This window comes from Colletotrichum abscissum (assembly GCF_030869225.1).
Source record: "Colletotrichum abscissum strain IMI 504890 chromosome Unknown Scaffold_41.1, whole genome shotgun sequence".
Classification (NCBI taxonomy): domain Eukaryota; kingdom Fungi; phylum Ascomycota; class Sordariomycetes; order Glomerellales; family Glomerellaceae; genus Colletotrichum; species Colletotrichum abscissum.
Genome location: NW_026850332.1, coordinates 200,823 through 227,964, shown reverse-complemented (window position 1 = coordinate 227,964; position 27,142 = coordinate 200,823). Strand labels below are relative to the sequence as shown.

The 27,142-nt window shown below is 53.6% G+C and overlaps 7 protein-coding genes across 7 annotated transcripts; 2 read left to right on the top strand and 5 right to left on the bottom strand.

Annotated features, from left to right (window-relative positions):
* Positions 1–2,862: 2,862 nt before the first annotated feature.
* CABS01_12957 (uncharacterized protein) lies at positions 2,863–5,139 on the bottom strand (the record flags this gene model as incomplete). Its single annotated transcript, XM_060546307.1, has 1 exon — positions 2,863–5,139. The coding sequence occupies one exon, from the start codon at positions 5,137–5,139 to the stop codon at positions 2,863–2,865; it is 2,277 nt and encodes a 758-aa protein (XP_060395453.1).
* Positions 5,140–7,186: 2,047 nt separating this feature from the next.
* CABS01_12956 (SH3 domain-containing protein) lies at positions 7,187–8,843 on the top strand (the record flags this gene model as incomplete). Its single annotated transcript, XM_060546306.1, has 3 exons — positions 7,187–7,399; positions 7,486–7,917; positions 7,974–8,843. Coding segments are annotated over 3 exons (1,515 nt in total), but the record flags the coding sequence as incomplete, so codon positions are not given.
* A 581-nt stretch (positions 8,844–9,424) lies between these two features.
* On the bottom strand, positions 9,425–10,475 carry CABS01_12955 (uncharacterized protein; the record flags this gene model as incomplete). The annotated part of the gene is made up of 2 exons (XM_060546305.1): positions 9,425–10,244; positions 10,396–10,475. Coding segments are annotated over 2 exons (900 nt in total), but the record flags the coding sequence as incomplete, so codon positions are not given.
* A 6,220-nt stretch (positions 10,476–16,695) lies between these two features.
* Positions 16,696–17,332, bottom strand: CABS01_12954 (uncharacterized protein; the record flags this gene model as incomplete). Its single annotated transcript, XM_060546304.1, has 3 exons — positions 16,696–16,869; positions 16,961–17,104; positions 17,186–17,332. The coding sequence occupies 3 exons, from the start codon at positions 17,330–17,332 to the stop codon at positions 16,696–16,698; spliced, it is 465 nt and encodes a 154-aa protein (XP_060395450.1).
* A 1,835-nt stretch (positions 17,333–19,167) lies between these two features.
* CABS01_12953 (tyrosine phosphatase) lies at positions 19,168–20,261 on the top strand (the record flags this gene model as incomplete). The annotated part of the gene is made up of 3 exons (XM_060546303.1): positions 19,168–19,554; positions 19,686–20,014; positions 20,075–20,261. 3 exons carry the CDS (start codon positions 19,168–19,170, stop codon positions 20,259–20,261), a joined length of 903 nt encoding a protein of 300 aa, XP_060395449.1.
* Positions 20,262–20,568: 307 nt separating this feature from the next.
* Positions 20,569–21,774, bottom strand: CABS01_12952 (uncharacterized protein; the record flags this gene model as incomplete). The annotated part of the gene is made up of 2 exons (XM_060546302.1): positions 20,569–21,114; positions 21,355–21,774. The coding sequence occupies 2 exons, from the start codon at positions 21,772–21,774 to the stop codon at positions 20,569–20,571; spliced, it is 966 nt and encodes a 321-aa protein (XP_060395448.1).
* Positions 21,775–22,703: 929 nt separating this feature from the next.
* Positions 22,704–25,586, bottom strand: CABS01_12951 (response regulator receiver domain-containing protein; the record flags this gene model as incomplete). The annotated part of the gene is made up of 2 exons (XM_060546301.1): positions 22,704–22,895; positions 22,956–25,586. The coding sequence occupies 2 exons, from the start codon at positions 25,584–25,586 to the stop codon at positions 22,704–22,706; spliced, it is 2,823 nt and encodes a 940-aa protein (XP_060395447.1).
* Positions 25,587–27,142: the final 1,556 nt, after the last annotated feature.

Genomic DNA, 27,142 nt, shown 5'->3' with positions numbered 1-27,142 from the left:
TGAAGGTATCCCATACACATCCTGTCCCTGTATTATGCACGATGACCCCGGGAGGAAGACGTACGGGTACAGATGATTCCAAAAGTTCCCCGGACGCAGCACAACATACTCTGTTCACTTGAGGAGGCTGATAGGATATCAATGGATCCTGTCGTGATCTTGTAAGCGGGGTGGTGCGCGCGGTAAACCCCACATACCACGAATCCCTTAGCTGGAAAGAGACAACCTAAGACTCCAGAATGCCAAGTCATGCCGGGTACATGAGGCTTAGAACCTCCAGACGAAGGAAATCAAGGTATCCGTACACAGTACAGAGTACACAAGCTTTATTTTACCTTCCGTTCCGTGCCGGAACCTCTCGGGGCTAAGCTTCCCAGGCACCTTTCGAGGCTTTCCACCTCTGGTTTGCCAATGCCACCACACATAGAGCGGAATCTGCCCGGTTGCTGACAAGTGTGTGGCTGGTTTCGCCCAATTGGTTCAAGGCAGCCGGGGTGTGTTACCAGCTAGCACAATACGAATACAGAATGGCTGTCTTCTGCAAATGGGCCAAGCACGGTACTTTTGCTGTGTTATGGGCGTGCCGTTGTAACGCTAGTCTGGTCCTTCGGATTCGAGGGAATCCTTTCGCTCCATTCGGCTCTAGTCCGCAGTCTATAATGTTCACTACCCAGCCGTGCCAGCTTCGTGCCAGCCGAACCAATTTACCCATGTCGTGAAGTCGGGACGATCGATACCGGAAGTAAGAGGGAAACTATTTCATATAAGTTCCTTCACTCACCTAGATCTGCTTTCTGTATTTACCGTCGCTGAAGAGAACTCGAATGAGTGGACAATATGATGAGACTCAGTTACCACGGAATGGGAGCGATTGCGTGGAACTTTGGTCCCTTATGAATTATCCTACCAATGTCGTAAAGCCGCCCTCACATACCTTACTGAAGGCATTGGTTGAGGACCTGCTGAACCGGAATCACAGCAAACCCCGGTGGCTGAATCTCTATACTTATCGTAAAAGTGATCCATCTGGCACTCACAAAGGTTTCATTCTTTTCGATAACAAGGTACTCAGATCCGCCTGGCACCTGATTCTGCGTAGCAGGTCACTATCACTAGTCACACAATAGCAAATAAAGTTCGGTCCAAAACTGGTCAAGGGTGGTCGACAACTGGGAGGTGCAACACCTGAACGGCCACGTACAATTTCGATATATTTTGCGCAGGATTCTTCATGTCAAGTTTCAGAACTGAACGGATTCTCCAGTATTGCCATAGCTGGATGATGGCTGGCTTGGTCGTTGTAATCAGACTAGGAAAAGGGTGGAGACGGGAAGAGTCGGCGGGAGACTGGGTGTGTTGCTGACCGTGTCTGTACCTCGACCTATCTGACATTTGCTTCCTGTCCCGAAGGAGTCGCAGTAGTTAAGTGTGTGCAATCTTCGTTACCAAGCTATCCCGGTATATGCGGTTTCGTTTGTTGTGTGCAGAATTGGCGAACCTTCTCGGGAACCTTGATTCTAATTGTAACCGTGTACCGGACTTACAAGGCTGGGATGCTTATAATCATTCGCTCGAATCCCCTAAACGCTAACCACTAGATGCCAGCCACGGCTCGACGATGAGGTGGTTGGGAGCTTGCCGGCCAACAGCCCCAAGCATGTAAGTCGACCTCGAAGACACAGCTCCAGACACCTCTGTGACGAACCGTGATGAACAAGAGAACAGTGAATTGTCACCAAGGCCTGTAAAGTAGCGGGGGAAAACGCGAGTGAATTACCCCGCTTGCACAGGTCGCGAGTTTGAGTCTCGTGAAAAACCGCTGCATCGCTACACCTGAGGCTGGTAAGAGTCTCCAGGGATTTGCGGAGGTCCCCCGTGAGGGGGCTGAGCTTTTTCATTTTGTTTCGAGTAAGTGAAATATTGCACGGGGCAAGGCAGTTTACGGCAAGGGCTCATAACATCTCATATAGAGGAGGGATGGACATGTCCTGATAGCATCATCTGGCCAATATCTCACTGCCAACCACGTGGTCTCCAACTTCCTCACACCGAGGCATACTCCCCTCCATCGACCGTCATTTGAGGTGAGCTTCACTTCTACAGCTCGTTCGAATGAACAGTCGATCTATGTAGTATACGTATATCACTTTCATACGGCCGTAGAGGTGTGTGTGCCTTGCAGCATTTGAGTATATTCAACGAAGGACAACTACGTACAAACGTATCGACCAAGAGTCTCACAGGGTCAATCCTTAATAGAGACGAATATTTTCACCAGGACGATGAGCGGCGTTCGCACCTCTTGGCGAGCGATGAATTCTGCATTCGTTGTCGGGGTCTGCCCAATCTACAGGCTACTGGACTGTTTATACTCGCCCCCGTTCATCTCAGCTGCTGGAAGGAACCTTCTACTCAGCTCTGACCCGGCTAGTTCCCGCATCCTAGGAGTCTCTGGTGTAATTCATCGCTTCGCTGCCACCTGCGGGGGAGGGGGGAACGACTCAGGACTGATGTTGCGGGCAGCATGTTGAGCTCGATCTCGAGAAATGGAGGCGCATCCAGTCCATTTAATGTAGGGATATATAAATTCATTGGATCAATCCAAATTAGGTACTCGCTTTTCGCCGTTCTGTACCTGCGTAGCTTCATACTACAGTACAATGCTGACAGTGACGAAGTCCCGAAGATATCCTCACTTTCCCAGGTCAAGCGTAAGGCGCGTGCGAGATCCTTGAGATCTGTCTCCTAGGAATGCGACATGAAAACCGCGTCTCGAGGGTCGGGATCGAGGGAGTTCCATGATTCCACTTGCCTATCTATATGTTTGTCGAAATTTATCGCCCTGTTCTGTTGCTAGCCTTATCACCCAGGTCTTGTGCATCCTAACAAATCGTGAGCCTCTTTGCTCCAGGGACCTCCGTTTGCCCTTTGAAACCCAGGAAGTTTCTTTTTGGGCTCACCGGCCACCACGCCGACTTCAGCGCTAGTCCTTGCCTCTGATTTATTGCCAACTCTGCCAAGGTTCCTATTGAGAGCTGCGTCGAGGTTGGCCGCCAAGACTGGCTCTGGAACAGCGCCCATAGCATCTGACTTCTGTGCCGCTTTCCGGCCCCTCGTTGCTGGGTTCTCTAACCGAGTCGTTCTGGTAAGCCTTATGGCTTCTGCTTGTCCAATGCCATCCGACGTTTTAGAAACCGAGGAATTGGCTTCGGAATGACTATTAGTCGTAGCGGGGGCTTCTCTCCGAGGCGCTGCAGTCGCGGCCGAAGTTTCGAGGTATTTGCAAGGCGGTCTTGTGTTGAACGAGCCAATAATTTCCTTACTCTTTACAGTCCTTCGACCTAGAGATGCTAATCGCGGGCCTGGATTGACGTGAACCTCTTCCACGTCGTCTTGCCGGTCCGGGCTACGCCGAGCTTTCCGCGTCCTTAGCGTCCGCGCTGGCTGCAAGGAGTGTCCGGATGATTGACGACGTTCTTCGTCGGAGATTTCAGGCTGAACCAAATCCTCAGCCATCTCGTCGGGTCGTTTGTAGTCTTGCACTCTATCGGCCCTGACATCAACCTTCGGAGCGGCTTCTGTGTAGCCATCATGGGCCGAATTCCCCGGTGAACTTTCTATGGGCAAAACAGGGATCGTTGTAGGAGTAAGTTCCGAAGGAAGGGCATCCGTTATGACCTGTCCATCTGATGTTGACGGGTTTGACCCATTTGCGTGTGAACTCAGTTGCCGTTTTTTGGTCTTCGTGGTGGCCTTCCTCGCGACCACCATCAGACCGCGTTTTTCTCTTGTCTTGATGCGAAGTTTGGTCTTTGGCTCTTCTGGATCTTCAGCCTCATCACCTGGTACCAAAGTCCTTTCTGGTACCGACGCTGCTGGTATCAATGAGGTGCTTTCATTCTCCGAGAGGTGTTCGTGTATTCCTGGCGCCTTCCTCTTTGCCGTTGCTTGAGCACGAAGTCGCACAGGTTGAGGCATGGCGCCCTTGTCAGGCCGATCATCTAGTCGGTGTGTAGCAGCTTCTTGTATGCCGTCTTGCGACTTCCCATTGCCTTTTCTTGAGTTTGTTTGCTTCGGGGCTTCGAGGCGACTCTCAGATTGATGACTGCTAGGGCCCAGCACCTCTCCAGGCTTCTCGGTGATCTCTACGTCTCTTTCCACGTCTCTTTCCACTGATACATCTCTGCGGACAGGCGTGCTTGGCCTCTTAAAGGGCCTTTGACCTAGCGGGGCTTGTCTTGCTAACGCACGGGTGTTACTTGTAGCCGGAATCTCTGACTCGCATGTTATCGAGGCCGTGACATTTCTCGCTGGCACTGCATCATCGTTGGTCAAATCAACGACTGCAGAAGGCTTTGGCCTGGATGAGTTGACGCCTTTGCTTGGAACAACCGAGCGAGGTGGTGCTTCCACAGAGGGAGCAACGCTTCTCGGTGTCGATGCGGGCTGACTTCGCACCGGGGCGCTCGCCGACCAAGACGATAGATTGAGAGTTGCGCCAAACAAGTTTTGGGCGTAGCCTGACTTGCTGGGCGGCGATATCTCTCTCCTTCTCCGCTTGGTGGGCCTTTGAGTCTCGTCATGGGGACTCGAAGATTGCTGAGCCATCACCCGATCTTCATATGGCGATGTGGTTGGGATCACGGCCCTCCCCTGTGGTCCGCGAGGAGTAGTGAAGACGTCAGACAAATGGCGTTGCCGATATTGGGCTTGGGGGTGCTGGACTGATGGCCGTGTGGGTGGGTGAGGCTGGTTTCCTGTATTTGCGGCAGAGCGAGCATGTCGCTGTTCAACATCCTTGGCTCTCTTGTCGAGGAGCTCAGTCAGGTCTTGGTCCTTGCTACCGATACACTCGGCGACTTGAACTATGACGGCTCCGCGCTCCAAGTTGAATTCTTCGCCTTCACCAAAGTCGAAGTCTTCCCGCCAGTGCATATCGCCGATGAAATTCCCTCTTTCATCGTAGATCATGATGCGCTTGTTGAACGTATGAAATTTCAGGCGACCGTCCTGCCATCTTTTCTGTTTTCTTTTCAGATCGTGGGTGAAGAGGCATATGTATTCCAACACTGGGGCGGCAATCGGGAGACCAGAGCCCATCTGGCTATTCTGGTTGCTGTTAAGGCTGGCGAGAGGCATGGTGATCAAGACGATAGCCGCGGCCCAAGGCAACGAGCCGCATGCTGCTTGTTGTAAAGATAAGTTTAGATAGCGATATGCATGCCGTGCCTACCCACTGTCGAAGGTAGAGGTGAAGCCTGGTAGACGCGACTAAGTTTGGCGCGCGTAAAGGGCCAGGTGAGACGCCAAGTCACATGATTGGCACTTCCGGTCCAGTTGGTCCGGCCAGCCCCTTCCTTGACCGGAGTTGCCTACTTCCTTCTCAATACCTCCGTTGCTAAAATCAAGTGAAGCAAGCAAGAGGGTGCAGCTAAGAGATAATTTCCTAAACTAGAAGTGTATGATGCACTCACCCCGCTCACATCATAATGAGGGTGTGAAAAAGGCGTCAATCTTCAAATGGATGTTATCCACCGAGCAGGAAATTGACGTGATGTCGTCTGTCAGGGACCCGGTGGGGGGAGGAGTGCTAGGTTCAGACGGTGCCCGCGGCTTCCCTTTCAGTTTTCAGGGCTTCATGGGATCTTCCTGGTTCAGTGTGGGTTTAATGTATGGAATAGGTACCTAGCGACGCGCTCAGCACGCGTAAACATTGAGAAAAGAGCTTAGGCAGTTGGGTTGGCGCGATACGTTTTTCCACGTCGTGGCTAGCTTTCTGAATTCTGGTCTGAGAAATCAGCCTGACAGACTTCCGCAATCCTCCAATATGGGAAAGCCAAGGCACGAACATTCACATGTGTTCATGGGCTGCCGATGTCCCCTCATCTGCAAAGTATTCGTACCTTGCCTGACGGATACCTACCTCCCTTTGTCCCTGGGATTTGCTGAGGTAGCTGACACTTCATGGCGGGGCAGCTTAGGTACCGTCAAGTCCCGTCTGAACGCCAAGTGGGCAGGGTGACTGAGACTGGGCCTTGGCTGTCTCCTTATGATGGAAGCCGGGTGGGCTGAAGCAGTGCCGGCAGCCGGCCATAGCTCTGGTACTTCGCTGTACTTTAGCCACCACAGGGTCACGACAAAGCTACCAACTTCGTAGGACTCAAGTCTCACCGCCTGGGGGGCTTGGTTGCCTGCTGGTTCGCACCATGGATTCATCATGGCCTCCAGGGTTTGTATTGCGCGGGTCAAAGGCCAAGTTGATCAGAAAGACGGGAATCTCCTGGTCTCGTCCAAGGCAATCGCGACACGACTCTCAACCAACTTCCATCGATTGGCAGCGACTCGATGTTATTCGGCCTGGGGCTGCTCTGCCATATCTTCGGTCTTGTTCCTTGTTTCAGTCCCCGGACAGTGACACGATACAGGTGGTTCGAAAGATACCTAAATACCTTACCCTGAGCCTAAGGTAGCAGTGGGAGCTGTATTCGTACAGAGCAAATACCCGGCAATGACACATAGCTAAGGTAGAGAATCCATCGACACGAATTAACAGCATGATATCTGTCCACTCCACAATGGCCGAGCTTCGTCCTGCGTATCCTGGGCACTTCCAGAAGCTGACCCGGTTGGTTGGGCTTCCCGTTTGTGCCAAAAAAGATTGGCGTAATTAATCCCGTCCCCCAAATTGCTCGGCTCCCCTCCTTGAAGTGCTAAAAGAACTATCCTTTCCCCGTACTGAGGATTCGTTCGTAACTTTCTCCGCTTCCACGCCCTCCCATCCAGCGTCAGGTCTAGCCAGTCACCAATCCAAAGGTAACCATCCTCCACATCCCGCCTTCACGCAACCGCTACCTCAGCTAACCACACTAGGTAGGGAGCTAAGCACAGCCTTATTCGATGCTCTTCACCCGAGTATCTACCTACCTAGAAGTCCTACCAACCTCACATAGGTAGGCAGGAACATCCCGAGAACACGGCTTGTCGGCAAGCTTGAACCGTTACTACTCGTCTGCCCACCAACGCTCTCTTGCTTGACCTACTCCTCCCAACAATCCAACCCCTCCTCCATTTTCCGACCAGCACTGCGACATAACCTCGCCAAACGCTGCCCATAGGTCACGGCCAACCCCTCGTCGCCATACTTCACCACTTGGTCTAAGGTGTTGGAAAAGTGGTAACATTCGCCTGTCCGTCGCTCCACTTGCGCCTCGCCGAGTGTAGCACTGCACTGTTACTCGTCCCCGAAATCGGAATAGTTGCTGCCTGCGAGCTACTCAGCCTCAGGATGCAGTCGATGCAGAGACAATTCGGCAAGCTCATGAACAAGGGCCCCGGGGACAATGCCAAAATTGCTGCCGTCTTACACGACTATGAAGATGCGGACAAACTGCTAGTCAAGGTACCCTCCTCTCACAATCATCTCAACCCGATGAAGTTCTCACATATGTGTGATATAATCTTAACTCATGGGTCTCGTGTTGCTAGATTATCGAGAACACCAAGACTCTCCGTGAAGCATGGGTCACCATGGCCACTAGCCAGTGGGCTATGGTAAAGGAGTACGAGGGCTTGTACGACCCAATTGTGGGAGCCTCGGAGGGACATAGCCGCCCCAGTGTCCAAACTCCTCAGCTGCAGCTCGATCGCACTTTCAAGCTTAGCGGCGCCTACTCTGACCTCAAGGACGAACTGACCGAAGAAGTGACGGCCATCGATAAGCAGGTCATTGGCCCTGCTACCGAGGCCCATGAGTACATTCAGCCCCTTCGCAAGACTATCAAGCAGCGGGAGAACAAGAGGCTGGACTATGAGAAGGCCCAGGAAAAGGTCAAGAAGCTCCAGAAGAAGCCCGGCAAGACGCCGAAGGAAGATGCTGCTTTGTCAAAGGCCGAGTTCGAGATGACTTGCGCGTCCGAGGTAAGTACTTCATCACGCGGATCTGGGTTTCTGAAATTGACGAACCATGGTCGCAGGAGTTCCAAGTTGCCGACGGTCACATCAGGGAAGCTCTGCCTCCGATCATTGAGGCCGTCTTCACTTTGATTCCTCATATTCTGGCCTCCCATGTTACGATCCAAAACAGGCTTCTCGGGCTGTATTACACTGTACTTCACAACTACTGCGAAGATCACGACTTTCCCTCTCCCCCACCCCCAATGGACAGCGTGATATCAACCTGGGCAGCGTCTTTTGTACCAATTCAGAAGGAGGTGGAGGCTATCAGTTGCATAGCACATGGCAAGAACTGGAGGCAACCAGTAAGGGTAGGGGACGACGGCCAGGGCCGAAAGACATCAACATCGTCACGGAACGGCTTGGGTAGGACGCCTTCTGGCATGAACGAGGGTGCAACACCGACCCCTCGGACCATGCGAATCCCCTCAAACAACGGAGGGAGCCGTCCATCTATGGCGAGGGAGCCGTCACCTCAACCTAGCCCGCAGTCGAGTAGCACGAATGTCTCGCGGTCTCAGCTCGGACTGCCAACCGACTTCACTACCGCCACGTCTCTTGGGAAGACCCAGGGTTCCCCCAACGTGTCGCCATCATACTCACGTACCCAGTCCGAATATTTTGGTCACCAGTCGGGGCTCGTCCCCGGTCAGGGGAGTCTGGCAGGGAAGAAGAAACCACCACCGCCGCCCCCAGCCAAGCGCTTCAAAGCGCCGGAAGAATTTGTCGTCGCCCAATATGACTACGCAGGGAGCAACGGAGATCTGAGTTTCAACGAGGGAGATATGATCAAAATCATCAAAAAGACAGACACAGATCAGGATTGGTGGGTAGGCGAGATAGGTGGCGTACGGGGCAGTTTCCCTGCCAACTACTGTAAAGCTGCTTGATGCCCGATGATGAGTTCGAAATCTTCACATATCCGGGAGAACGATATCGTTCAAACATATCGGCAAGGAGCATTCATGAAGTACTAAACAAATGTGAAGGTGGAAGTAGTGCCTGATTCATTTTGTCCTTCCTCCCCATCTAGTCTATCCGCCGCCCTCTCTGTCTCATCTTGAGCGAGGGCGAAAGGTGCGGAGTAGGAAAGAATAACACCGATGCGATGGCCCGCACGAATCTAATCCCGCAACGAGTGTAGAGATAACGCCGCAATCCATGCATGCATTACAGATGGCTGGCTCGGCTTCAGATACATCCTCCGCCGGCATAACCAAACTATACTGTTCCCCCCAATCCTAAATAAGAAAAAAAATTCAGCTTTGCTGTAATAACCAGAGGGTATCATAACCATGAACGATCGTCTTAATCTTGCCGACTCCATTCCGTTTGTCTTTTTTTTCTTCTTTTTGCTGCGTATCTTTCTCCCCTTGCCTTCTGTCGTCCTCATACTGAGGTAATGTGGCCCCAGATGAACCACGCCACCGTGGCTTTGACCGACGAGTACTGGCATCATTTTTTTGCCACTCTAGAAAACTTGCGGACCCGCTTCCACCGCCGGCGAAGTTGCTCCCTCACGGCGGATCCGGTCTTCCTCGGCCCGTAACACGCGGGCAATCTCATCATTGCGACCCCGATCGAGATATCCACTCTGCCCTAATCCTACCTCTAGATCCATCGGCGTCACGGGCCCCGGGCTTCCTAGTGGCAAAAGCCTCGGTGAGATGGGTTTGTGGACGCCGGTGCTTCCGATATGGTGTAAACTCGTCAAGGGTACCCCATTCAAGGTAATAGTGGAGCTAGGAACCGCCGCGGTGACTTGACTTGGTGAACTTCCAAGCACTTCACTCGCCGCCAGTCTCGCCTGGGCGATCATGTCTCGTTGATATTGTTGTAGCTTGCGGCGGACCTCGGAGTCTTGTCGTGAGGATGACCTGAAGGCCTCGCGTGTTGGGATGTGACCTTCTGATCGTGTTGACGATACACGGCTCGGGGGTCCAGAAGGTCCTATGCGGCCATCTTGACTGCTGTTTCGCTCGTAGTTCGAAGGGTAGTACTTGCCCATTGGCAAGGATGTATCGTGAACGCCACTGGGGATATACGAGGTAACGGGTGTGTTGACGCCGGATGAACCTGAAGGGTCGGCAGTGCTCATAGGAGAGAGATGGATTGATGGCGCCATGGCTGCAGATCGGGAAGCGCCACGGAGGTCGGCTTGAAAAGAGGAGTCGACAGTGAGAGAAGCGGCCTTGTGTCTAGGCAATCGACCCTCGGTTCTGGTTGATTGAGGTTGAGGGCGAGGGCCAGAGGTAGAGCCCTTGGGATCTTCGTGGAACGAAAAGTAACCACTGTGGTTTCAGTGTTAGCACACGGCACTGTATGTTTCACCACCAAAATGCAGTGATTTTGAGAAACAGTTGAGTGGAAGAGTAGAGAGTTAAGGTTGGCTTATTCGGGAAAGACGTTGAGGTGGCGGCGGGAAAGAAAACTAGAACTCACCCTGAGAGGTCGCCACGGGCTGACAAAGGATCGGGAGGTGTGGGCGTGCAGGCAGGTGCCGAGTTTATCTTTCGAAGAGTACTAGTCGTAGGAGACAGGTCAAGAGGAATTGAGCGAGTTCGATTGTATCGTGCAGATTGAAGAGCAGATAGGTCGAGAAGACATGGTGCGGACGATTCGCCTATTAAAAAGAGCCAAAGGGCGGATTAGTCTCGAAGGTATCCTCCTCTTGAGAACCTAAGCAAGGAACATGGATGTGTAAAATTCCGATCAAGCGTCTTGGGCCAAAAAAGGAAAAGAAAAAAAAAAGACTGCGTAAGAGAAAGGAAAATACACTATGTGCATGACGCAACTGTAAGGGTCCCTGGTGGCCATGCGAGACGGGAACGAACTTTCTGGGAGAGGTGAGGAAAAAGGGCTTAGGGCCGGGGGTGACCCCGTCGATAGCAGAAATGAGAGTGAATGATGACGATGTTCTGCCATCTGGCGGGCAGGGTCCGTCCCGGCCGAGTGAACCAAGGCCGCCGCTTAGCAGACCAGTCCCCAAACGGCAACCCAGCGTCCCAGCCCCTCCGGCCCCTCCCCACCACCTCAGCCTGGATGGAAGCATCGCATCCCCATTACTTCACCGCGTCGGTTCCGCTCCTCAGTCTCCAAGAGGGCGCGGACCAGACCGAACGCAGTGGAGGGACCTCATGCTGATACCGACATAGCGTTTGGTGCGTCCAGAAGACAACGTAGTGGCGCGCCATCCCCACTCCCTAATGGCCCCAAAGACACCACCTGATTCCAGTGGCACAGCCCAAAGCTATGGGAACGTCAGGCATGGAAGGCCTTGGGCCTTTTTGCACACAATGCCATAGTTCTCAGGGCTTTGGTGTGAAGTGGTGATCCGTATCTGGTCATGCTGGAGCGAGCAAACGAACCCAACGTAAGCACTACTAGGACCTCATCCTCGCAGTACGCAAGCACTCGCACACGCAGCCATCAGGAGAGTACCTTAACCCAATGGTGGTCATCGGCAAGTCGGCGACTCGGTGTTGCGTTGAATTGAGGTCACTAGTGAGGGGCATTGGCCACTCACTGCTCATCGGAGTCCATCCCGCCTGCTCATCGGGGAGGCCATATCTCCTCTTCTCCGCCCTCCCTCTTGACTGGCTCAGACTGTAGGCTGTACTCTCGGTCCTGTCCCTCTGATTCGATGAACGGAGGGGTTTCCTCTCATCTCGGCAGTTATTGTAACTCCAGGGACAAAAGGTCGTGAGGAAATCCAAGACAACCTAGTCTCCAAGACCAGCTGCGAGCCACGGTGCCACGGTGCACTGCGCCGTCGTCATTTGACCCTAGCCGACTAGCCTTCCTGACTCGCTGTCACAAGTCTAGGGACAAAAGTAGCAAACCGGCTCACTGAAGCATTGGGCAATGGGCGCCAACGTCCGTCCTTGTCGGCGCCGACGTTGCGGTCCACGGGGGGGCATTGACGGCTGGGTGCAGGTACCGGAGTGTATGACAGAGAACAGCGACCGATTGATCAACCGAAATTAACAACACAGGGACAGAACAGCCCACAGCCCCAAGTGCGACAACCAAAGAGCAGACAAACAGGAGACACCTAGGGGCAAGCCTGCAACAGTGAACTGAAAGCCCATGGAATAGGCGGGGGAAAGGTTCAAAGCTGAAGTTGGAGATAAATCAAAAGTGGGAAACTGATAAACTTGAAAAGAGCATAGAATAGTGGCCCGACCTATAGCAAAGAGCTGAAACATACCTTTGGGAGAGCACAACTCGGTGGCGGTTGACATCCTGAACCCATCTTGTCCTGACTTTGGCTTTTCGTACGCTGGCGTATTGAGCCCAGACATGAGCAGGTCATCGGCGTCGGAACGGGATCCTGTCGAGACGACCGAAATATCTGAAGAGTTGGACAAGGTTCTTCCAGTCATTGCAGGTCGGGATCGCGCCCGCAGGTACGCTGGTGGTTTGAACGACCGACCCAGACTCGCCATGGTTGATTCCTCCTTGATGATTCCTGATGATTCCTGGTGCTTGTGACGATTATTGTTCATGCCATGTGCTGTGCCGTGCCGTGCCCCTTGTCGTGTAAGGTGCTTGCCGCAGACTCTGTTTATAAGCAGAGGCGGGAAGGGAAATGGAAGCTTGACTAGATGAGGTTGAGGCTCATGCGGGCGCGGCGTGTCGGCGTCCTCGTCTTCGTCCTTCGTCTAGAATGAGATGTGCGTGCGTTCGTTTTCTTAGCCAACCGAATGAGGTTGGAATCCTGTGCTGGCGGGTATGGGCTTCCAAGGCTCCCTCTTTAACTGCACGTCGCCAGACGGGCGCAGGATCAGACCAGAGAAAGCGGGTAATTTGGTGGATATGTGAGGCCTGTGTGGAGGTGGATATCATGTAAGAGCAAGGGCATGTGTGTGCGGTGAGGGAGACAGTAGTCGCTCTTTCGTCCCCTCCCTCCGTGTTGCAGGTGATGGATTTCGACCTGACAGGGGCCCTGTTGTAATTGCGGAATGAATGGCTGCGATGTGCTTGAACTTGTGCCTCTGGCGTATCCTTTGCCCACTGGCTGTGGTAGGAAACCAGTCGCTGTTGCTGACTTGGAGTTGTTTCGTGTAGAAGGGGCCAAGTTTCGTCGGAGTAGTAGTTGCAGTGTTGTAGTTGAGGAAGGAAGGGTGTTGACGGATTTAAAGGCAGCCGCTATTTTTGGAGTGGAAGGTAAAAGTAATGCTTCGCTCCTTGGAGGCTTTTATTCATCAGGGCTCGGCTTGCATTCGGAAACAGGCTGGTACTCGTGTTGGGCAGACTGCAGGGTCCTCTATGTTCGAACACAAAAGAGATGATCTTTCTGCAAAGGGTCAAGAGCAATGGATGGCATCGAAGGATCAACGACGAAGGCGCGTGGAAGGGTGTTGGCGTCTGGGTCTTGCTGGGTTTACGGAGTATCTCACATCTCAGAAGGTATCCATTCGAAATGGTGTGTGGGTTTTGGTGGGATGGTGCGAGATGCGGAGACCGACCAAACGGAATGAGGGAGGCAAGGGGGAAACGGTTTCGAGGGTCTTCTGTTGCTAGCTTCCATTGGGTTATTAATAAGGGCCGTTGACTGTTAGGTTGGCCGTTCCACTGCTCCGGGCACCTTATTTTGCTTCGGCCGTTGAGGTGACCGTATTGGAGGGGTCCAAAACCGTCGGACCCGAGTGCCGTAAACGAAATACGTACCTTGATAAAGCTGCGCAAGGTGGAAGGGGCCGTACCTTAGGTACTCAGATGTCCGGAGCATTGTGGAATAAGTAACGTCTTTGGAATTTTAGAGTCCGGTCGGCTCAGTATCATAACCAACATGGTTCAATTTGTATCACAAAACCACCTTGTTGTTATTTCATCTGCGTAAGTGCATTATCAATTCGAGGGTCCACATGGTAGGTATCTCGACAAACGTGCTCTTCGGTTCTCATCTCCAAGATCGAGCAGGCACCGTCTTTCCGCAAGGTGCCTTGGTAAAGTTCCCTCTCACCTGCATTGACTTACGACGTAGAGTGCGTACCTATCTTTGGATCGCACATGCAGCAAGGTACCTTAGTATTCGTGTGGTATCGTCATCAGCATGACAACTACGAGGCAGATGCTAGAGAGCCTCCCCGTGACAACATTCACATGGCAGCTCCTTTTAGCCTGTATACCCTGCGATCTGAGGTTCCTGCTGCGCAAGGAGCTCAGCCGCAAAATTGAGGTTGGCCATTTTCACCGCTTAACCTACACTATCTTAACTTACATCAGGAGCCAAATCATCCAGCTAGCACGGAACTGCTGCCGTCGATCTTTCATGTCGATCATCACCGGGTTTCCAAGCCTGACGAGAACCACATCGAGGCCTGTGACATCCAGTCGGATGAGCCCTCGTACACACACGAAAGAAGGTCGCTCTTATCAATCCTGATACTCATGGCTTAGAGCCTGTGGCTGCGCGAGCGGGCAAGTGGCAATTTCACGCATGTATGCCATGGAGGTAAGACTATTCTCCTACAAGACTATTCTCCTGTCGAGCTGGATGTAATAGTGGCTGCTGATTCAGATTGTCACCATTTGCCACCTGTCTTTAACTACTTGCGGCATCCAACAGCGATCGAAGGCCTTCTCCAGCCCAGCAGCTCCATTGCAAAGGATCCGACTGGGCCACCTGAAAGCCGATCCGCGCTGGACGGAGAGATAAAAGACATTCGGTTCAACGCTTCCACACTGGCTACCCGGAGCCTGCTCGACAGAAACCGACCGTCGTCCAAACGTGTCGTTCAGCAGTTGTCTCTTTTAACCCTCATGCTTTCTCCTCCACTTGTCGCAGCATATGGACGGCACTGTCTCTGCTACGGTCCAAGTATCCATACAACCCCCTCCGCCTTCAGGCTTTCGGTCCTAGCCGATAAAAACCTCCGCATCGTCGGGCGTTTATGACTTTTCACTCCGTCCCGCTGCTACCACTGGCGGGGCCCACGTTGGGAGAGACAGGGGGCGGAGGCTGTCGTCTTAGTGTACATAACGCTAGAGAAGGACCAGAGGCAGAGGTTGAGAGGGTCTTGGGATGCCCACTTGATTCATTCATGGGCCATGATCCAATCACCCAATGCATGTCCTGGGCTTGACCTTTCAGGCTTTGAATCGGAAGCAGCAAAAACTGTGCTGATCTTGCCGCCGATCGCTTCCGCCTTCTCAAGTTTGAACAGCCGCAAGGCCGCAGATGCTTTCAATGGGTCGATTTTTTGCCCAAGGTTAGAAGCGTGAAAGGATACAGCGGGTGCTAGGCACCGCGAAACGGCGAGTCCTGTCGGCTCACTCCTATACCCTGGGTTTCCCGGCTTTGGTTGACACTGAAGTCTCACTTTGCCGGCTGCCGCCTTCACTATCGTCGTTCGCTCTGGGGTTACAACAGGGGACGTCAAAGCGCACCGACCCCCCCGGGTCTTCCGTCGCTTACATCCCGCTTGCGGCTCTCCGACGGTGGGATGAAGGTCAAGCCTCACTGATGCCCGCCACCAAATGCCCTCTTAGATCTCGTTACGGACTTATTCCGCTAGCATTTGCGGCCCAAATTTCCAGTCTCTAAAGTGTTGTAACGCGAGGGCCGCTCAGGTGCATTGGGCCTATTCAAGAATGTTTGGCCGGATTTTTCTGAAGCGCGCTACCCTCGCCGATATCTGGTAGAGATAACCAGCGACGAGCGGGCTGTCAGGGTCGCCACAGACACTACGTCACAGCGCAGTGGAGACACGACGTTGCTTAGTGCCTGCGGGGTTGGAAAACATGACCCCTGGACCCCTTGCTTTTCCTATGTAGGACTTTTGAGGCGCCGGGCCTGGCGTGCCTGGCAGTCACGCAGTCAACTGCATCCATCTGGTCCAAGGAGCGGTAGAACGGCTCTGGTACGCTAGATTCAGGAGGAACACCTCCGGGCTGTGCATTGCTAGATGGAGACAGCGTTTTCATGCACCCACCGCACGGTACAGCACTCGGCTCAAGAGTTCCCTGAGGGTTTCTGGGGCCGTCCACGATGGGATGGATGAAAGGGACTTGAGGCGCAGCATTCTTTTAGAGTGCCCCTTGGAGACAGACGATCTTGTAGGGAGGATCGAAACTCTAAGGAAGGCAGAAACGCGGGGCCGCTCACCTCCGGCAGGGACAGCTACGCCGGCGCCGACGACGGCGCGGCGTGTACGATTCAGTCGTCAGGGTTTTCGAAGGGGGGACACACGGTCCCCGTGTCAGTACCGGCCGGCCCCGGCTAAGGAAGACGGACGGGTGTCAGGTTGAGCATCGTTTGTTTTTCAGTAATCTATTCGTGGCTTAATTCTTTTCAATGCAGGTCTAGTCACCGGTATAATCTCTCTGACATCTCACGTGGGTAAGCCTGGAGCATGTTTGCAAGGGACATGGTGACAGTCTTATATACCTATGGTGAACAAGTAAGTCGGCAACCACGGATTTCCTTTCTCATTAACCTCACAGCCAATTCGGACATCTAGTGTCCGAAGACGGCGACTGACTCTAGGATCTTTCGTAGGGTTAGAATTGTGGAAAGAAAGCAAAAATACAAGATAAACCTCGCCAGGGTTTTGGTATCGTGTTTGCGGCAGAATTAAAATACTCCAGAACACCGGCCTCGTAACAACATTATCACCGGATCCCGAGCGTCCACCTCGACCATACACTCGCACAATGCCCACTTTCATCTACTCAGTAGACGAGCTCTATCACCCCTTGTGAAGTAGGCCACGGTTCGCTTTGAGTATCGTTTGTTTAGACCTTTCCACGGCCAGTGAAGCGGGTGCGGCGCTCGCGGTGTCTCCACCAGTAGGCGGCAGTCGCCAGCGCGCTGATGAGCCAGAGAAGGGCGTTGGCCAAGTCGACCCAAACGGCGTTCTTCATGCGCTGAATGCCGCTGTCGCCCTCTGCATTCTCCTTGATGTACATCTGGCAGGTCAAAAGTTAGTATGAGTAACTATGGCGAGAGAGGGCAGTGGGTAGGTTTGCATAGGTAGGGAACTGGTTTCGGTGTACGTACATTGCCAAAGAGACCGAACAGGGCGATCCAGAGGATGAAGAGGATGGCATCCCAGATCCAGACAATGGCGAAGCGCAGGATGAAGGGGATGAAGTAGAGCAGAGCCGTTACGGCGGAGAGAGCGCCGACCACGACAGCAAAGACCTGTTTTTTGGGGGCGTTGTTAGTCCTCGTTTCTGGATCCGAAACTCCCTGTTTTTTTAGGAGCATAGAAGATTTTCTCACCCATTTCCCGTCGGTGTAGCTCCCTTCACTTCTAGCGCGGTTGAGGTCGACGGCGTAGAGGCCGCATACGGTGACGGCCAGAACGAACTGGAAGAAGTGGAGGACGGAGAAGGCGAGGTAGCTCGCTGCCATGCCGAAGAGGCCCATCTCGGACTACGTTTTATCAGTGGTTGACGGCTAGATTGGAGGAGTCGTATGTGTTGGGTAAGAGTTTTTGCGGATTTGGAAGTGTTGGTTTAGCGGAACGATGAGTTGAGGTTGGGATGAGCGATGGTGGCAGCTTCACCGGGGTAGGCTGGAAGGGAGAGGGGGGTCTTATTCAAATTAAGGCTGCTGCGAACGAAGTTTTTTTTTCTCTTCTACGGGAACAGGCGTAGTGGTGAAGGCAACCTTGGCAGGTAATGATGACACCAACCTAAAGTCGAGCAAGGTGATTTAAGGTGGGCAGGGTCAGATGGAAGGGTAGCAGCGCCAGTTGGTTTAATCACACCACGAGGAGGGCGCTAGGGTGTGGGAAAGACACAAACAGGTTGATCGCCATCTTGCTTGTCTCAAACCGGCCGGATTCCCTCCAAGTCCCCCAACTCCCAGCGCGTCCTCGGTACCTAGGAAAAAAGAGGTCAAGACAATCTGGGAAGATATGAGTTGGTCCCCTATGACGCAGCACGAGGCCTTTAGCGCGGACGACGAGCCAGTCAGAAACGCGACTACTCCTCTAGGTGGGAGGTTCGCGTAGTTTTGGTGCAGGGGCCCAGGGGGGTGCTGTCATTGCTGTCATTGGATGTGGCCGTCTTCTTAGCCCTGAGAGGTTCCCGGTCTGCTCCTTGAGGTGTTGTTCAGGCCAGGGCTTGAGGGCTCAAGGTCACTGGCTCATGGAGCTATCGACGGGCAGGTGTCAGTCAGAGCAGCTGCCGCAGCTTGGAAACTCTGCACGTTTGCTCTGCTGGCCTGCGTCAGGGGAAGGTGCATCGAGGACGTCAGACCTGTCAGGTACGAGATGAGATGCCTCTACCGTTTGGAACCAAGAGGGAGGAAGTCGACCTCATTAACACGATGAGTTGACTAGGTATGTAGTAAGGTAAGGTGGGCATCATCGGCAGCATCTGAGCAGATTAGCAGTCTCACTTCAGCTGTGCCAGACAGTCAGTTGGCCCTAGTAGCACAGCGCTTCCATGACACTGGTCGACTGGGCCCTCGGACGATGTGACATGACCCTAATTTGACCTAGATTCTGATGTTTTGAGCACTTCCGACCCAAGTACTCCTCCCTGTTGTTGTTGCTCCTGGACGGCCCGAATCTGGCAGTGTTGGAAACAAACCTCGGACGGCACCTGCCTAATGATGACATTTGTGATCGATCTTTCATGTTTCTCATGTTGCTGACTGGCCATGTTTCTGAGCTGCTGATAAAGACTGCCCGCAAGACTGGGTGAACCGAAGCGCTGGGTTCCTACCAAGGTAGATCAATATACGGACACTCGGTACACCCAGGCGGGCCATTCTTCACCTCGGCAGGTACGAGAGTTAGACTCAGTGTTAGAAGCTATTTCCTGGCCTGTTCTACATGTTGCTCTTGCTTCTCCTCACCACATATCCACTTCCACATGCAGGATAAGGACGGAATTGTTAGTCAGTTCTCGGTGAAGAGAGCAACCTGGATTAGTTGACCTTGACTTGATGCTGCTTTCCACTTACGCCCAAAGGCGCGCGCATGTTGGCCCAAAGGTGGGCAGGTCCGAGCCTACCCAACGACATGCCTCGGATGCCGCAATCCTCCCCCGCAGAGGCCACATCCGACGATGCCCATTGCCGCGGTGCACCCATCTACAGAATGCGAATACTCCGTACACACTACCATTAACCAGATCCAGTCCACAACCTTGTTGTTCATCTCATCCGTTCCACAGCGTAAACGTTGACCTCTCGCTCATTGACTTCCCCTCCAACTCGTATAGCAACACGAGACAAGCAGAGACAACACAATGACGGAATCACGCCCCAAAGTCGACCTCCCCACGCCCCCCTTCCACCAGATCCCAGGTCTCCCCAACTTCCGCGACGCCGGCGGCTATCCCGTCGATGCCCTCCCGGCCGGCCGCATCGTCAAGCCCGGCATCCTCTTCCGCTCCGCCGAGCCCTCCCGCCTCACCGACGACGGCGTCGCTCGCCTCCAGAACCTCAACATCACCCACGTTTACGACCTCCGCTCCGCCATTGAGCTCGAGCGCCTCGCAAAGGCTGGCACGAGCTGCGACGTCCGCGAGTGGCCCGGCGCCACCCGCATCTTTGTCCCTGTCTTTCGGGACATGGACTACGGCCCCGAAGCTATTGCCTTACGGTACCGGAATTACTCTAGCAACGGGCCCGAGGTGAGTTTTCTCTTCTGCAAGCCACTCCTCCCCCTCTCACCATTTCCTACCTGTGCCGGTAACCAAAAGGGGGGAATGGCTCGCCACTCTGTGAGATTATGTGTGAAATTCTAAAACAAACGTTTCCGTAGGGCTTCACAAAGGCCTACACCGACATCCTCCGCGCCGCTTCGGAGGCAGACCACCCCAACGACCCCTTCCACACCATCCTTTCTCACCTCGCCTCCACCGAACCCCCGACTCCGCTGCTCATCCACTGCACCGCTGGCAAGGACAGGACGGGAATCATCTGCGCCCTCATTCTCAGCCTCTGCGGCGTCTCGGACGAGGTCGTGGCCCACGAGTACAGCCTCACCGACATTGGTCTCCAGGATCGGAGGGAGGAGATTATTCAGCATCTTCTCGCTACCGAGGCCATGAAGGGGAACCCCGAGGGGGCTAGGCGCATGATTGGATCTCGGTATGTGCTTGCTCACCATCACTCAATCACCTACTGTACCTGTTGCTAAACCCCGCTTAGGAAAGAAAACATGCTTGCAACGCTGGCTGCACTCCGCGAGGAATACGGTTCGGTCGAGGCGTATGTCCAGAATAGATGTCGTCTCTCGCCAGACGACATCAGCCGTATCAGGTCAAACCTGGTGGCAAATGCTGATGACGGACGTAAAGTAGTCGACTGGGTCTCACATACAAAGTATTTGCTTTGATAGAAAAAAAAGGGCTTATTGGAAGGAATAAAATGCATTTCTTGCTGGGCTGGATTGAAGCTTCATCCTTTGAAGCGCGCCCCTCCGCTTGAGTCCGTCGTCATATAGGGTTACATGTATATAGGTACAGTTGATAGACACAGACGCTTTATCGTAAAGCGTCCACACGAGAACTGAGCCAACATGACTTCAGTTCATCTTCTGATTGGTTTTAGTGGCTGTTTTTGAGCCGCTTCTCCTCCTCCAGCGTGCCGTCGCTGGGTGTGATGTAGTCGGCAATAGGCAGTAAGGTCTGGGTTGGACACGTTCAAGGCACCGATGTGGGAATCTTCGTCTCGCCCTTCCTGCGGTCATAGAAGGGGACACCGTATCTCCAGCCGACGCCTCCTCTGCTGCGGCCGTTCTTTCCGACGGTCTCGACATTCATCTCCTTGAATCTGAACTCGAAACGACCGGTATCAACACGCGTCGTCTCCTCCTCGACCTTTTCGAGACGCTTGCGCTCTCTCTCGACCAACCTGTCCTCCTGTGCCCTCGTCTCGGCGCGGAACTTGCGCGTCAGCTCAGCTCTGTCGCCGCCGTTGGCGGCCGCCCTCCTCATGTCAATGAGCTCCTTGTGCGGTGAGCGATCGTCAATCGAAAGCATGTTTCTATGGAAGGCCTTTGCGGCGTCTTCTCTATTGAATTGCCGCGACTCAGACACGGGCACGAAGAGTTGTTGCATCGTGAGCTTGTGGACGTGGATCTCATTCACGGGCTCGTGGGGCCTCTGGTCTCTTCCTGCGTCCGACAGGTAAGTCTGGGGAAGCATGCTCATGATGGCCTGGGCATAAGGTCGAGCTAGTGGTTTGCGCTGCGAAGAAGGTTCCTCAAGTCAGCAAAGACTGTATACGTCTGAAATGATGTGCGAAACATGAGTTGAGAATTTAAATAGTAGCAAATCAGAGAGGCTCGCAGTGCCAAGGTGTAACCATATGTTGCGTCTTCAAGACTAATCGAATTTTGGAAAGTTGATCATCATGATGCTGGGGTGGGTGGAGGATGGATCCACCGAAGGGGGGATTTGATGGATTAAATGAATGGTTATGCTTACCTCTGTTACCCACTGCTTCTCGATCTCCTTCATCCGCACCACGGCAGCGACGCGGCGAACATCGATACCCAGCTCCGCCGAGACGAGCTTCAGCGACTGCTTGGCCACCGTGACCCTCCGGTAGACCTCGTCCCTCAGCCTCTCGCTCAGCACGGGTTCGCTCCGGAAGAACGGGTTCATCGGGAACGGCTGGTCCCTGGAGCCGCCCAAGTAATAGACACCGTTCTCAGAGTCTCTCAGTTTGGCACCTCTACCAAGCTTGAAGAACTCGTGCATCCTGTGCTGCGCCTTGCTCCTTCTCGACTGGACCGGCGTCGTCGAAAAGGCGCATCGCGAGCCCGCATACGCGGCGGCGGACGCATCGCACCACTTGGTCGCGAGGACCAATGGCGACAATGACGAGCCCGCTCGTGCCGACATTGTGTGCAAAGCAAGAAAAAAAGAAAGGGGTATTATCTCGACGCAGAAGGTGCGCCGTGGATTGCACCGATTTTACGGCGAAGCAACCATTTGGGAGCTTGAGTAAAACGTGGGTGTGGTTGTTTTGTGAAGAAGGGAGACTTTTTAAAGCTCCGACCAATTTTTCTCTCGTTTTCTTAGGAGAACGCGCACGGACCACATCGCGGATAATTTGCCTTGCTCAATTGGCCTTGTGCCTCAGGACAGGACAGGACCGAAAACCGTCTCCCAAGCTCCGGACTCAGACCCACCTACCGGTCTTCAACATCCGTCTTCCGGTTATCAGATAATCCCGTCTTGTCCCTCCCGTTGAGTACAATCGATAGAACTCAGATAGGGTGAACTCGGGTCTGGCCAGGCACCTCTCGTCATTTTCTTTACCGTGCAAAAGTCTCTAGAGATCACAATTGAGCCATATCCTTCACCTCAATACAGTATACCTACCAGGCCAAACATGAAGTCACGATCAATGCGTGTCATCTCAGCAAAATCCTCTATTATATGCGTTGCTGAATCCATTATGATTATTCTCTCATGCATACGCGCTCTATGGTATCATTCTGCGCGTCCCTCTTCGTATATTCTATGCGGGGCATCTCTTAAACCGAACCGTTGCGTCCATGCAACCAAACGACGAGTAGACTTGGACAAAATGCAGGTCCCTTGCAACAGAGATGAGCACCAAGCCTGCTATAATCATACCTAAGAACGGAGTCCGTCTGTTGCCGTCATGTTCATTAAGCCAAGTCTCATGAGAGACCATTGGGAAAAAAAGACTCATTAAAGGCTCGCAGTACCACCAATACTGTGGCCTTCAGCAAAAAGTGTGGCGAAAGCCGTTGTCGCATAACCACTGTTCCCTGCTAACGCTTCTGGGCGTTATTGCATTTCTATGCTGGCACCGAAGTCATCGACAATCGATTCTTCTTTGCTTTCGTCTTCAATGCGGCCGATTTCTTGGCTTCAGCCTCATCATTCTGCTGAGAAAAGTCTTTCCATCTCCTCCAGCCATCAAAATCAATGAGTGCTTGCATGCAACCCCATTCCATGACCTTCCTCTCTAGCCAAACGAAGTTCACGGGCTATAGTTATCACGTTAGTATGGTGGACTAGTAGGCATTGAAGTGTAGATGAGTACTAACCTTCGTAAGGAAATCGTTGCAGCCAGCCGCCAAGGCCTCGTGCCTGTCGCTTTGGAGGGAGCTGGCAGTAAGGGCCACGATAATCACCGGACTTTTGAAGAGCTCCATATTGGTCAACTTGTCCTTCTCCTCGGGCTCGCCATTCGGGGCTTCAGGTGCGCTACCTGCCGACGAAGAGAAGACACCAATCGAGTTGACTCTCTCCAATCTGCGGATCTCCCGAGTGGCTTCCAATCCGCTCATGATGGGCAGTTGAATGTCCATCAGAACAAGATGGAAACCTCCGGTCCTCCACATGGTGACGGCATCTCGGCCATTGACCGCCGTTTTCCACCTAACCTTCAGACGCTTGACGAAAGCCTCAAGCAGCTTGAGGTTGATCGGGTTGTCCTCTACGATCAACACGTTGATAGGCGGCACACCGCCATTCAATATGCCAGCGGGCAGAGTTGGATGATCTACCGTTTTCTTCTTTTTAGGCCGAGAACTTGCTGGCCTAGGAGAAGCAATCCTGGGCGGGGGAGTCGCAACTCTCGCAGGCTGTACTTCCGGAGCGGGCGGTGTCGGAAGCGGTGGAGCAGCCGGTTGGGCGTTGGATTGCTCCGAAGTGTTCGACTGTGTCCGAGAAGGCGGTAGGCGTGGGTGGAATGAGTGGGTGGGATGTGCGGCAGCAGCAGCTGCGGCCGCCATGGATTGTGCATTGACTTGGTTCAGTATCGTAGGTGAGGAGGTATGGGTTCTCCCAAGACGAGGGCGTTCTGGGCGTTCCCTGTAAGCACGAGACCTCGTGCCTCCCGGCGAGGGTATTGGCGGTACTTGGCCTGTACCGAGAATTGCGATCGAGTGTTGAGTATGCGCAGTGAGGGCATGCGCTGGATGAACTGGATGGGCAGGATGCGCGGGATGTGTTGCAGGGACGGTAACAGGAGCTACAATCGGCACTGGTAGATTTGGTGACGGCAGAGCAGCCGCATTTGCAACCGGAGGGAAATATCCCTCGCCAGCTTCGGAGGGCCGGCCTTCGTCGTTGTAGTAAATTGTTGTAGCATGAGTTGGGGCGCGCGGTGATGGCCTCGGTGTGCGCCGGGCTGGGATATCAATCACCAGAGCCTCTTCGACATTCTGACCACCAGGGAAGTATGCATCGAGTGTACGGCCCACGGGCTCCTCGGGGCCAAGCATACGATCTTGTCTCTGCTCTCGCGGGCATATCCGTAGTGTGAGATCGGGGGAATCGAAATGCCTGCCCAACGAGTTGGCGTATTTTCGTAAAATCATGTCGCGCACGTCATCGACCAGGTCGTCCTCGTTGACAGTGATGAGTGTGGCAGAAGCACCGGGGCGCCTAACCCAGACCTTGCGGGTGACCATGTTTGCGATGTTGGGGAGCAAAGAATCGGCGCTGGCTGGCCTAGCTTCGTTTTCGACACGTCCTTCGAGCAGATTTCGAATCAGAGTGGTTTGACGATTAGGTATAAGACTTTGTCGTCGGGGAGGCGCCTCTGGGCGGGAGGACAAGGGCGAACTCGGTAGGATGGCGGTTGCGAGAGGCGTCGGGGTGCCGAGGGCATGGCTGAGGGGATCGTGTTGATCGTCGTTGAGGTCCTCGGCAGAGACTGCCTGAAGGGTAACGGTGGGAGCTGCGCCAAATTTTGGCGGTAGTGGCTGGTGCGAGTGATCCGACTGAGATAGATGAAGTCTCTGTTTTGTGTCGTCAAATCCGGGTGGGGTTTGGTCCTCGTGGATGCTTGGGAGGTTGTTGAGGGTAGTGGGAGCTGCGGTAGGAGGAGTGGTTGTGGTTGCGGTTGTGGTTGTTGCGGCTGGGCGTAGATCGTTGCTGGCAGTCAGTTCGCTAGCTAAGCGTCCTTGAGACGCGGCGGGCGGCATTGGGGCCAGCGAGTCACGGTCGAGGTCGAGGTCGGGGTGTGGCTTATGAGCGTCCTGATCGTCGTCCCCAGTCCCGGTCGAGTTGTCTCTGACCTTGTTGCTGGCGCTGGCGCTGGCGCTGCTTGCGGGTCTTTGTTCGTTGTTGGTACCCGTATTAGCTGTGGCTACGGGATTCTCTTCCCTCACTAAAACCTCGTCGCTGCTGAGAGGTGCATCATGAAAGTTATTTTCTTCATCACCATGACTGTCGTGATTGATTTGGGGCTCGTGGCGTTGTTTTTGTTGGTGGTCCAATAGATGGGACTTGCTTGAGGACGACGACTGTGGCGGGAGCTGCCCTTCCTCACTGTCGGCTTCACCCTCTGCAGCCCCAGCAGCGGAACCCTCAGCCGTAATTGCCTTCAATTTCGGCTGCAGCAAGTGGTCGTCATGGCTGCTGCCGGGGGGTTGTAGTGTGGTGGACTGTGGCTGTGTCTGAAGGTGATGGTGTGGCTCGTGTGGAGTCGGCGAGCGCGAGGGCAAGGGCGAGATTGGCGTGTGAGGCGGGTGCTGGGAGCTTGCTCTGGACCTTGGAGCCGAAGCGGATGCAACGGCCGAGGATTGCCGTGTGAGACTCGTCCCATCAGTTGCCTGGGAGTTGTGAGCATCGCCGGTGCTCTTGTTGGAAGCTAGAGATGGGGCAGCCGAATTCCTCCGTGAGAACTTTGCCCGGAGACGAGCTCTGATATCCCCAGCAGTACCCATGGGTATGTGAGGGTCACATTCAGCGTGCGAATGGGGGCGAGGCTTTTTTTTCTTCCTTTGGGACGGGACGGTACGGTGTACGACGGTACGTTGCTCAAATGAAATTCGGTGTGGTATCGTGTCTTGCGCGTCTTGTCGCGTGGTCGCCGCCGTTGCCGTGGACGTGATGGCAGCCGTGTGCCGATGGACTTTTTTTCCGGCGGGTCGTCGTTTCCTTGGATGATGGATCAAGTGGACTGAGGTTGAGACACGCCGAGAGGAGGAGGAACGGATGGGACGGGTGGCATGAGAGGTGGGTGAATAAGTGGTATCAGGTGCCTCGTACTGTAGCCTCTCTGACTGCGGCGAAGAAGAGGAAGAGGATGAGGGGGGAAGGGCGATTCTTCCAACGTAGATGGACACGGTGAAATACGGTATGATACGGTGAGGTGAGTTGACAAAAGTGGAATGTAAGTGTGGTAAGTACAAAGTATTAAAGGGGGATGACGGGCACCTGGGGAATTGAGAGGCAAGACAAGACAAGAAAGAAGATGTGATAAATGAGTGAGTGAGATGGGCCTAGGGTATCCCAAAAAGGAAGACCGGGCAAGATCTCAGAATGAAAAGACAGAGAGGAATGAGAGGGTAATGGAATGGGGTTGAAAACTTGAGATACCCAACTCAGTACTCAGAGACAAGAGGCAGAGACTAAACGGGAAAAAGAAAGACGATGCAACAGAAAACAAGTAGAAATGGTGCAAGATGCCTAGCTTTGCCGTCCACTAAGTCAATGCGAATGGATGTGAACCACCAGATCAAGTCCAGTCAAGCACCAGTGGGCTGGCTGGCTGTCATATCCCGGGGTTGCGCTGGGTTGTAACTTGTGGAGTGAGACTCGGGAGACAGAGACACAAAACCACAGACAACACAGAACATCCAGATATGCCTTGACAGCCCAATATTACCATTCATTCGTAGAGAGAAAAAGGGCAAACGACGCGTGGGATGGGATACCCATGCGCTACCACGCCTTGCAAAGTGCAAGCCCACATGAATGGTCCATGGATCCGTAGACCATCCGTAAAAAGGCACCTAACCGGCTTCAATGTCCGGCTCAAATCCTGCTTTTTTCCCTCCTTTGTATCTCATTTCCCGTTAACAGCCAACGTTTTTCTCGCCTTCCCCCCTATTAATTGGCCGCATTGCTCTCTGCGCCGGGCCACGTCGATGTGCCTCCGCCCCACCCCCAATAAACAGCCAATTGGCCTGCTTTGAGCAGCCCGACTCTCCCGTCCAATGTACCTTACTTGTACTCAAGTGCTCCATACCTCAGTATTGTCACTTATGGAGGATATGGACATCGAAAAAAGCGGACAATTCCACTAAACGCCCTATTAATTCCTTGTGCAAGGACAAGAGCCTGAGGATATCCTCGTTCCCCAGCCACAAACTAAGCTCCCCAGTACCGTGCCCTTCCATCGAGATCTTGCACCCGCCTGGCCCGAAACCAAGGATATATCGGCTGGTAGGCAAAACGTCGATCTTCGACAAGGTGTTCTGCAAGTCGTGGATCCAGT